This window comes from Rhinoraja longicauda, chromosome 42 (assembly GCF_053455715.1).
Source record: "Rhinoraja longicauda isolate Sanriku21f chromosome 42, sRhiLon1.1, whole genome shotgun sequence".
NCBI lineage: Eukaryota > Metazoa > Chordata > Chondrichthyes > Rajiformes > Arhynchobatidae > Rhinoraja > Rhinoraja longicauda.
Genome location: NC_135994.1, coordinates 6,103,926 through 6,115,930, shown reverse-complemented (window position 1 = coordinate 6,115,930; position 12,005 = coordinate 6,103,926). Strand labels below are relative to the sequence as shown.

General features: G+C 51.5%; 1 protein-coding gene across 4 annotated transcripts in view; it reads left to right on the top strand.

The window, feature by feature from the left end:
* The window catches only part of LOC144611935 (beta-1,4 N-acetylgalactosaminyltransferase 1-like), a 95,690-nt gene that overhangs the window by 73,011 nt on the left and 10,674 nt on the right, over nt 1–12,005 (top strand). For all 4 annotated transcript variants that reach the window (XM_078431280.1, XM_078431279.1, XM_078431281.1 and 1 more), the window contains 3 exons: nt 1,622–1,809; nt 8,990–9,130; nt 11,083–11,320. In XM_078431280.1, the coding sequence (XP_078287406.1) occupies nt 1,622–1,809; nt 8,990–9,130; nt 11,083–11,320 (567 nt within the window). The remainder of the gene's footprint in view (nt 1–1,621; nt 1,810–8,989; nt 9,131–11,082; nt 11,321–12,005) is intronic.

Below are 12,005 nucleotides of genomic sequence, written 5' to 3'. Positions count from 1 at the left end.
TAGCCCAAAATACGGGATGTCCCGGCTAATACGGGACTGTTGGCAACCCTACACCCACTAGGCCTTACACGCAAATGCGACCTGAGTTATTATTGGGGAAATTAAGGGCAAGGTTCAGGAAAACCCCGTCATAGTTTTACCTTATTACCTTCTCTGATTTTACTACATGGATGCTCTTCTCTCCCCTGCTCTCTGTTTGGTGGCCTGTGTACACACCTAAATAAAATGCTTAATCTAATCTTCCACCATATAAACTTGCACTAACCTTCAAAGATATCCTCCCCTGAATGTGCTCCTTAATGAACATTTCTTACCGTTTAGTTTACCTTCGTTTACTTTAGGTCGGTTTACTTTAGTTTGTTTTAGTTTGTTTTCGAGACCCGAAATGGGAACAGCAGGCCACTGAGTAAACACAGATCATCGATCACCCACTCACACTGTTTCTATGTTATCGCACTTTCTCAGCCATCGACACAGTTCACAGAGGGCGATCAACCTGTAAACCCGCCCGCCTTAGGCTTGTGGGATGAAACTGGGGCATCCGGAGGAAGCTCACGGGGAAGACGCACGAACTCCGCGCAGACAGCACCCCGCGGTCAGGATTGGACCCGGGTCTCTGGCGCTGTGAGGCAGCGGCTCGACCGCTGCGCCCAACGTTGTACAAGATGGCGACACATTCAAATGAACCAAACTCTTCCGGCAAATGGGCGGTCACGGTGGCGCAGCGGTAGAATGCAGCGCCGGAGACCCGGGTTCAATCCCGACTACGGGCGCTGTCTGTACGGAGTTTGTACCTTCTCCCCGTGACCCGCGTGGGTTTTCGCCGAGATCTTCGGTTTTCTCCCACACTCCAAGGACGTACGGGTCTGTAGGTTAATTGGCTTGGTGTCTGTGTACAATTGCCCCTAGTGTGTGTTGGATAGTGTTAGTGTGAGGGGATCGCTGGTCTCTTGGGAGAAAAAACATTGGGTGCAAAACACACCAATGGGGAAAAAAGATAATTATGAAGAAAGAAAATTGAAAACAAACGGTAAACTTACTCCATGCCGAATCCTCACCCTGCTAAGTTTCAGTTTAGAGATACAGAGCGGAAACAGGCCCTTTCGGCCCACCGGGTCCGCGCCGACCAGCGATCCCCGGCACACTAACACTATCCTACACCCACTAAGGACATTTTTTACATTTACCAAAGCCAATTAACCTACAAGCCTGCACGTCTTTGGAGTGTGGGAGGAAACCGAAGATCTCGGAGAAAACCCACGCAGGTCACGGGGAGAACGTACAAACTCCGTACAGACAGCACCCGTGGTCGGGATGGAACCCGAGTCTCCGGCGCTGCATTCGCTGTAAGGCGGTAACTCTACCGCTGCGCCACCGTGGCCGCCTTTTGGACTGAATCGTACATTGCACAGATTTCCCCCTTCACGATTAGTTTCTCCATGGTATTGACCAGTCTTAACATGCCACAGGATGGAGTGGGCTTGAAGGGCTGAATGGCCTCCCCTACCCGGGCTTGGGGCGGTTCAGTGACCCTGGTGACTCCTTTCCGGAGAGAGCGTGACATATCTCTGATGAAGCACTTCAAAGAAAAGATGGCCGCTAACTGGTCTCTGCGTTTCAGGCTATGACATCAGTGGGTTGGTGACCGTGGCGACCAAAACGTTCCTGAGGTACGACAAGCTGAGGGAGCTGATATCGAGCATTAGGAGGTTTTATCCCAATGTCACCATTGTCATCGCGGATGACAGCAGCAACCCACAGAAGATCGAAGGGCCTTCGATTGAGCAGTACTTCATGCCTTTCGGAAAGGTGCAGTATGGTTTCCCTGTCTTTGAGGGAGGAGACTGGAGAATATCTGGACACAGAAAGCCGGGGTAACTCAGCGGGACAGGCAGCATCTCTGGAGGGAAGGGGACGGGTGACGTTTTCGGGCCGAGACCCTCCCTCCAGTCTGAAGAAGGGTCTGGACCCGAAACGTCGCCCATTCCTTTACCCCGGGAGATGCTGCCTGACCCGCCGAGTTACTCCAGCATGTGTCTGTCCTCGGTGTCGACCGGCGTCTGTGGTTCCTTCCCACACGTAGAAGTTGGGAACGTTACGTCACAGTTGTGCAAGACGTTGGGCAAGACGGTCCACCATACGAGTGCCTCCTTCCGCTCCAGAAAACAGATAAAATATAACATATAACATATATAACATATAACAACTACAGCATGGAAACAGGCCTGTCCGGCCCTACCAGTCCACGCCGACCATTCTCCCTGACCTAGTCTCATCTACCTGCACTCAGACCATAACCCTCTAATCCCCTCCTATCCATATACCTATCCAATTTACTCTTAAATAATAAAATCGAGCCTGCCTCCACCACTTCCACCGGAAGCCCATTCCATACAGCCACCACCCTCTGAGTAAAGAAGTTCCCCCTCATGTTACCCCTAAACGTTTGTCCCTCAATTCTGAAGTTATGTCCCCTTGTTGGAATCTTCCCCACTCTCAAAGGGAAAAGCCTACCCACGTCAACTCTGTCCGTCCCTCTCAAAATTTTAAAAACCTCTATCAAGTCCCCCCTCAACCTTCTACGCTCCAAAGAATAAAGACCCAACCTGTTCAACCTCTCTCTGTAGCCTAAGTGCTGAAACCCAGGCAACATTCTAGTAAATCTCCTCTGTACCCTCTCCATTTTGTCTGCGTGACCTGCCTCATCCTTGGCTGTGAACGCGCGCCAGCCTGTTCCTTCCCTGTGAACCCCGCCAGTGCGAAAGGGACCCCCGTGGACAGGGGAGAGTCAAAGGGTTCCTCTGTGTGGACCACGGTGCATGAAGCCCCCGTGTCCAACAGGTAACTGCCCCTTTGCCTCTCCACTACCATCTCCACAAGCGGCCTCTTCCACGCATCGTAGCGGAGCGGACACAGATAGGCGGGCTGCGTGGGCTGATGTCATTGGGGAATGTCCAGTGCCCCCCCCCCCCCGCACCCGGGGAGCCGGTAGCGACTGCCACCTTCCCCTGTGCGGCCATGAGGGACCGCATCACCTCGATCATCGTTTCGATAATCTCGGGCTTAACTGGGACCTCGGCGCGCAGGGTGGTGCCAACCCTATCTTCCTTGGTGTGGGCCCTGCAATCCTTCCGCCAGTGCCCCACCTTACCGCACCTGAAACACTTGGACTGTGCGGTAGGGTTACCCTCCTGTCGCCACTCCTTTTGGGCCGGTGCAGTAGCCTCCGCTACGTACACCTTCCCTGTTACGAGTCGGGTAGACGTGCTCCGGGTGTTCCTATACCCTACCGTGAGACGGTCCAAAACCGCCTCCTCCGTGCTATTTGTGGGATCAAACCCGGCTTTCGCCTGCTCCCTGACGGCCGCCAGGCTGTTTGACACCAAGCAACGGAGCCTCTGGGCTCTCCCATTCCCGACCAGGACATCCCGCGCGGGGACGTGCGGGCAGCTGCTCTGATACACTGACCACAGTCGCGCCGCAAAAACCCTTGGGGGTTCTCCCTCCATCTGGAGGGTCTTCCCCAATCGGGCAAATGGACCCTCATCGCCCATCCCCAAAACTTCCAGGACCTCGTCCCGTAGGAGATCGTAGGTCCTGGTCCCTCTTTTACTCTCATCTGAGAGGCACTGGAGGATCGAGCTGTCCAGGGAGAACAGCAACATTTTTGCCCGTTCTCCCTCGTCGCGACCGTTGATTGTGGCGGTTTGCTCGACCTCCCTAAAATGCAGCGAAGGGTCCCCTGATTCGGACAATTTCATTACATGCCCGATCATGGCTCTTAACTGCTGGGAGCTGTGGGGCACCACGATCTCGCTTTGAATGGGTCCGGCGTCCCCATTCAGCACGGTGGGTCCCCGCCTGGTTTCCAGGACCGGGCACATGGGCGCCGGTGCCGAGTCCTCGACCGGGAGCTCCTCTCTCTCTCTCTCTCTCTCCCCTACACTACCCCTTTCCCAGGATGCCTCGTAGCTAGGGGGGTCGTGGAGTCTGGGGGCCGAAGCCACCACGGTCTTTCTGGGGACCGGAACCGGGACCTTCGCAACCGCCAGCGACTGGCTCGCTGGGGGGGTTCATTAGATAGACCAGCCCGCTTGCTTTATTTAAAGCACCCCGCAGACCCTCTATCTCCTGCAGGCAGGCCCCGTGGTCGGCCCCTTCCGACCTGCCCTCCAAAACCATTTTGTAGGCTGCCCTAACCCCCTTGAGGTTCTCTTCCTGGGTCTCCAGCTGGTGGCTCAGGGAAGCGCACTGCTCCCTGAGCTTGCCCTCACTGAGCATGGCCTCAGTGATCTGACACTCCATCAGCTCTACCCTGGCCTTGTGGCGGTTGGTCACGACCCGGCGCTCCTTGTTCAAAGAGTCCAGAGCCTCAATCAACTGGTGCCCACCCGCGGCCTTCTCCTCTACCTCCTCAAGAAGGTCCCTGATCTGGGCAGCCTGTGCCACAACCACGCGGTCCAAGAGCTGGACCTGCCTTTTGTAGCAGGTCAGCCAGACCGCCTTTTCCACAGATTTCTTATGGGCTTTACTGGCCATCCACCGGATCGCTGCATCCAGTGGGCGCTTGTCCTCCAATAAATCACACATCCACTGTTTGGTTATATTTACCTTGCTAAAAACATAGTCTGCAATGCCCTCGTCCATTACGTCCCTAGTCTTCAAATCCTTTTCTGGCACCCTATCATCCTGCTGCCAGTGTCCCATCTGGGTCGCCATAATCTGTAAGGGGTTTCTGCGCCGAGCTTTTGCCCGACCTAAGGTCCCCGTGCCTTGCTCTGGTCCCTCGACCAGGCCGCGCACACTGGTTCCCCGTGAGTGGTTCGACCTACTCACCCCCTACGGTTCTAGACACTGGACTTAGATGCAAGGAGCATTGATAGTGCAGAAAAATTCAACCAGACCAGATTTGAAGACCAGGGTTTAAACGGAAAAGGCTTTTATTGAGCGCTTGTGACTATGGTACATGAATGCTTTGACACAGTTCTATAAGACATATACATAATTACATGAATACTTTGACACAGTTCTATTAGACATATGCATAATTACATGAATACTTTGTCTCTGAATCATAAACGCAATGTTCTATAAGACATATTCTTGACTGTAAGATGGGGAACGTACGACACATCGTAAAATTGGCCAACACATATTCACTTACACCCACGTTAATTAAAACCACCCTCCCCTCTACACTAAACTATGTCCAGGATGTGCAGGATCGGGGTACATGCTCACCATGGGGCTATTACTGGGGTTACTGGCTGTTCGTGCTGCTTCTCCGCTGTTTTCCGTGAGTGCCGTGCTTGTTCCGTGAGTTTCTTCCTTCCGTTCTTCCTTCTTTTTCCGTGCTGTGCTTCGGTTCCCGTGTGTGTCTTGCGTGCGTTTTTTAAAACCCCAAAATCGTGGCCAGTTATACTAATCCTGACCCGTCCTATCTCCCGCCAGATCTCGGGATCTCTTTGTTTCAAGGATAGGTTTCGAGTTTTCTCTTTGTTCTGCGTTATGTCCGGGGGTACCGGTGATGGCTAGACAGTCTGTTAATCTGTTTTTCGTTGAGAGGTGATGGGTTTAACTGGTTTCCCATCATCTGCCAGGTAGGTTTCTATGGGCTATTGTGCCCCCTTGACGGGATTAACTGTGTAGGTCGGCTTGGGGCATTGTGCAGTATGCTGATGTCAGCGCCCCAGTGTCTGGACTTCGACCTGGTTTCGCGGGTTTCTGCACAGCCAATATCCATCTATTGTTCTGGCCGTGGCTTTGCAGAAAACCTAGAGACTGGGCTGTGGGGTTTTTGCTTTTGTGGCTGGTCACGAGGTCCCGCGGCCATCTTGGGACCCACTGATTGTGACATCCCTTGGTAAAAAGCTGACTGCAGCCTTTCTCTGCTTTCCCGTATAAAATGGCCAAAGTGCAGCTCTTTGGTTTTGTTGATTGCAGAATGAGGGGAAACTTCTCAAATCTTATAGGCCTCCTCCTGCACCTATTTTCTATGTTTCTATGTCTCTATGACACCGAGTTGTTCACTGTTAATTATTCTCCCAAGTTTTGTGTCAATTCCAATTTTAAAACCGTGCCCTGTACCTTTAACGTGTGAGCCTTTATCGAAAAAGGAACTGATCCAGCACTCGGCGGCAAATAAGGACATTGGTTTTTGAATGTTTTAGGTCCCTCAGTCAGGTGTTTGGCTTCCCTTTTTCATTTATTGGAATCTAATTTTATTAAAGGTAATATATTATGTAAATAGGCGGTTATGCAAATTGTGTCATGAGACGGAGAGGGCAAGTCTGGCAGGAAATACTGTAGATAAGGCAGAGTTCGATAGATTCTCGATTGCTACGGGTGTCAGGGGTCATGGGGACTTAGAAAATAGGTGCAGGAGGAGGCCACTTGGCCCTTCGAGCCAGTGCCAACATTCATTGTGATCATGGTTGATCGTCCACAATCAGTAACCCGTGCCTGCCTTCTCCCCATATCCCCTGATTCCGCTAGCCCCTAGAGCTCTATCTAACTCTCTTTTAAATTCATCCAGTGATTTGGCCTCCACTGCCCTCTGTGGCAGAGAATTCCACAAATTCACAACTCTCTGGGTGAAAAAGTTTCTTCTCACCTTAATTTTAAATGGCCTCCCCTTTATTCTTAGACTGTGTGTGTGTGGCCCCTGGTTCTGGACTCCCCCCCAACATTGGGAACATTTTTTTCCTGCATCCAGCTTGTCTAGTAGCCCTTTTAATAATTTTATACTGTTTCTATAAGATCCAGAAACGGATATATCTAAGGCAGACGTTGACAGATTCTTGATCAGTGCGGGTGTCAGGGGTTATGGGGAGAAGGCGGGAGAATGGGGTTGGGAGGGAGAGATGGATCAGCCGAGATTGAATGGCGCAGGGGGCTTGATGGGCCGAATGGCCAAATTCTGCTCCTGTCACTTATGACCTTATGACTGTAGATATGCAAACACTCTGCACAAAACCATCAGAGTCCATAGGGCACCATAGCCTTTTGAGTCTGCACCAACCAGAACTCACTGTTCAACCCTTATCCATGTTCATTCTGCCCACATTCCCAGCAACAAGTGGGTGATGTTTCGGGGGGGGGAGAGTCCAATACTGATGCACTTTGAAACAGTCAGACCTGGGTTTGTGTTTGTGTCTGAAGAAAGGAATGTCACCCATTCCTTCTCTCCAGAGATGCTGCCTGACCCACTGAGTTACTCCAGCATTTTGTGTCTACCTTCGATTTGAACCAGCATCTGCAGTTATTTTCCTACCATTCTACATTTCCTTGATCAGCATCTGCTTTGATCTGTCGTTTTCACACCTCGCCTTCTCTTTGTACCCATCCATATCTTCAGTTCCCCTCTCCCCTGACTCTGAGTCTGCAGAAGGGTCTCGCCCCGAAACGACGCCCAATCCCTTCTCTCCAGAGATGCTGCCTGTCCCGCTTTGTTGTGTGTGTCTTGTTTGATCCTAATCGTGCCAAACGCCTCCGGACAATTTGCTGCCTGAAACAGTCCAATTTAAATACAGTTCCATCATTAGCCATTCCAGGTTGCATTGGCAAATCATTATTTGGTTAATTGTGTTGACTCAAGGTATTTGAGTCTTCATGTTCTGCTTTCAGTGGTTGATAGATGTCAAGAACAAATACGACCAAGCACATTTCTGAGCCCCATACGTTCTGAGAGACAGTGCTGTCTTTTAAATGCTTGCACTTGGCCTTGCTAGGGCAATCTCCCGCCCCAATTCTATTTTTCCGTGGTGGCCACTTGCATGAAACACTTTCTTCAGCGCCCTATAAATGGAAGAGTCCAATACTGATGCACATTGAGGCAGGCACAGCTGAGCTTGAGTTTGCATCTTAGTTTAGTTTAGACACAGAATGCTGGAGTAACTCAGCGGGTCAGGCAGCATCTCTGGAGAGAAGGAATGGGTGACGTTTCACAGAGTGCTGGAGTAACTCAGCGGGTCAGGCAGCATCTGTGGAGAACATGGATAGGTGACGTTTCACAGAGTGCTGGAGTAACTCAGCGGGTCAGGCAGCATCTGTGGAGAACATGGATAGGTGACGTTTCACAGAGTGCTGGAGTAACTCAGCGGGTCAGGCAGCATCTGTGGAGAACATGGATAGGTGACGTTTCACAGAGTGCTGGAGTAACTCAGCAGGTCAGGCAGCATCTCGGGAGAGAAGGAATGGGCGACGTTTCGGGTCGAGACCCTTCTTCAGACTGATGTCAGGGGAGGGGGTGGGACAAAGATGGGATGTAGTTGGAGACAGGAAGACTAGTGGGAGAACTGGGAAGGGGGAGGGGAAAGAGAGGGACAGAGGAACTATCTGAAGTTAGAGAAGTCAATGTTCATACCGCTGGGGTGTAAGCTGCCCAAGCGAAATATGAGATGCTGTTCCTCCAATTATTTTCCTACACATTAGTTTAGTTTAGTTTAGAGACACAGCGTGGAAACAGGCCCTTCGGCCCACCGACCAGCGATCCCCGCACACTAACATTATCCTACACACACTCGAGACAATTTTTACATTTACACCAAGCCAATTAACCTACAAACCTGCACGTCTTTGGAGTGCGGGAGGAAACAGATCTCGGAGGAAACCCACGCGGGTCACGGGTAGAACGTACAAACTCCGCACAGACAGCACCCGTGGTCGGGATGGAACCCGGGTCTCCGGTGCTGCATTCGCTGTAAGGCAGCAACTTTACCGCCGCGCCCGTAAAATAACTTTCTGAAGAAAGTTTTTTCGTTTCAACCAACCTTGCCAGCGAGCTACCAAGAAAAAGAACCACGTGTTAAAGCAGTTGACCTTCTCACGCCTGCCAGGCAGCCGAGCAGCTGGGAATTCAGAGGAAGTGAGCGGGCAGAGGTCAGGTCAGGCTGTGTCATGGAGGCTTTCTAGTTCGCGTGTGTGTGGGAGAAGAGGTGATGTCTGCGAGTTTGCTGAGGAATAAGAGATGTTTGCCTTCCTTCTCCAGGGTTGGTTTGCTGGTCGTAACCTTGCCATTTCCCAAGTCACGACCAAGTATCTCCTCTGGGTTGACGATGATTTCATCTTCACCTCAAACACCAAGGTTGAAAAACTAGTGGACATTTTGGAGAAGACAACACTGGACCTGGTAAGAAGCCGAGGTTTCGTCCGCCGTCGCTTGTCCGCGGGTGTATTTTGCGTCAAATCCAGCAGGCCTGGAGCTAGGGTTGCCAACTGTCCCGTATTAGCCGGGACATCCCGTATTTTGGGCTGAACTAGATTGTCCCGTACGAGGCCGCCCTTGTCCCGTGCGAGGCCGCCCTTGTCCCGTATGAGTAGGGTTGCCAACTTCCTCACTCCCAAATAAGGGACAAAGGGCGACGTCACCGCCCCGCGCCCCCACGTGACCTCGCCCATCCAGCGGCCACGTGCTCCCGCTCCACCAGTGGCGGCCGCCCGGGCCGGGAGGCGGGTGACGTCACCTTGTCCCGTATTTGGGAGTGAGGAAGTTGGCAACCCTACCTGGAGCACACGCACAGCCCCGGACACAACTCGAAAAAGGCACCAGCCATGGAAATTCAGGTAGCCCCTGCTTTCCCTCTCTCTCCATCCCCTCCCCCTTCCCAGTTCTCCCGCCAGTCTTACTGTCTCCGACTACATTTTATCTCTGTCCCGCCCACTCCCCTGACATCAGTCTGAAGAAGGGTCTCGACCCGAAACGTCACCCATTCCTTCTCTCCAGAGATGCTGCCTGACCCGCTGAGTTACGCCAGCATTTTGTGACACATTTGATGTGTACCACCATCTGCAGTTATTTTCCTAAGTAAACAGGAAGTGTCATTGTTCTTGGGAGTGAGGTTGCACGCCACAAATGTGAATCAATACTGGTCATTGTGCTGTGCTTTGTGGCGGAGGATTTACAAGGAAATTATTCCCCCTGCCCGTGCAGGACGCAGCTCGTTGACATAGCCCGTAGAGCTGCTGCCTCACAGCGCCAAAGACCCAGTGGTGTCTGTGTGGAGTTTGCACGTTCTCCTTATTGTGGGTTTCCTCGTACATCGCCAAGGACTGGTAGGTTAGTTGGCTCTCTGTAAATCTTCTGACGTGAGCAGGTTAGTGATAGAACCTGGGTGGAGTTGATGGGAATGTGGGGTGGGGGAAATAAAACAGGTTAGGATCAAAGATACTAGAGGAGCAAGATAGACCACTCGACCCTAAAAACCGTAGTGCATCACGGCGTCCATTTTAGTAGGCAGGAACTTACAGAAACATTTTAAAAGAAAAATAACAAATCTGTGAATTGATAGATGAGATATATTCTGCATTTTAATGGTATCATCACGCATACTGTTCCCCCAAAACACTGATTACACTGCGAGAGGCAGAGTGAACGGCGGGTTTTGCCTACTAAAATGGCGGACGTTACGCTCCTTTGCGTACTACACCAGTACAGGCGATTTCAACGGAGTGGTCCATCTTGTTCCTCTAGTATCTTTGGTTGCCTACTAAAATGGCAGACGTTACGCTCCTTTGCGTACTACACTTCAGTACAGGCGATTTCAACGGAGTGGTTCATCTTGTTCCTCTAGTATCTTTGGTTAGGATAGATGGTTAACATAGACATGATGGGCTGAAGGGCCTGCTTCTGTGCTTCATGACTCTTTGACTCGAGACTGCATAGCCCTGCTTTGTTTCGGTGCTTTACAATTGAACATGGTCAGGTTACACTCTCATTTTTTTTAATGATAGACACAAAATGCTGGAATAACAGTGGGACAGGCAGCGTAGAGACATAAAAACGTAGAAAATAGGTGCAGGAGTAGGCCATTCGGCCCTTCGAGCCATTCAGTACGATCATGGCTGATCATCCCAAATCCATACCCCATTCCTACTTTCTCCCCATATCCCTTGATACCATTGGGCATAAGAGCTAAACCTTCAGACCAGGAGAAGGAATGGGTGGCGCTTCGGGTCGAGAGGCTTATTTTCTTTTAATGTCTGCTGTCGTCGTGCGGCTTGTAACAGCATGGGTGAATGGGCTTCAGTCCCGCGCTGCCACTGTGTCGGGGCTCTCCTTGTTGCTCGTGTGCCCTGCTGTAGGTCGGGGGGGCCGTGCGAGAGAAGACCGGCTTTGCCACCACCTTTCAGCACCAGATCAGCGTGGAGCGGGGCGGAGAGGACGGCGACTGCCTGCACACCCGCATGGGGCACTACCACGTCCTGCAGGGCTTCCCGCATTGCGTGGTCACGGACGGCGTGGTCAACTTCTTCCTGGCCCGCACGGACAAAGTACAACGGGTGGGCTTTGACCCCAGGCTGACCAGGGTGGCGCATTCAGGTGAGGGTCTTAACGTTCGTTTTAGACAATAGACAATAGACAATAGGTGCAGGAGTAGGCCATTCAGCCCTTCGAGCCTGTACGCACCGCCATTCAATGCGATCATGGCTGATCACTCTCAATCAGTACCCCGTTCCTGCCTTCTCCCCATACCCCCTCACTCCGCTATCCTTAAGAGCTCTATCCAGCTCTCTCTTGAAAGCATCCAACGAACTGGCCTCCACTGCCTTCTGAGGCAGAGAATTCCACACCTTCACCACTCTCTGACTGAAAAAGTTCTTCCTCATCTCCGTTCTAAATGGCCTACCCCTTATTCTTAAACTGTGGCCCCTTGTTCTGGACTCCCCCAACATTGGGAACATGTTTCCTGCCTCTAATGTGTCCAATCCCCTAATTATCTTATATGTTTCAATAAGATCCCCCCTCATCCTTCTAAATTCCAGTGTATACAAGCCCAATCGCTCCAGCCTTTCAACATACGACAGTCCCGCCATTCCGGGAATTTTCTCCAGACAGACAACAATGCAACAAAGTTAGTGGCAAAACAGTAAAGTCTTTATTACGCCAGGCGAGAGTGGGACACGAGGTGAGACTTTACTGTTTTACCACTAACTTTGTTGCATTGTTGTCCGTCTAGAGAAAACAAACTTTAACAAGGGGACGCTATGTTTCAAAGGTGGTGGGT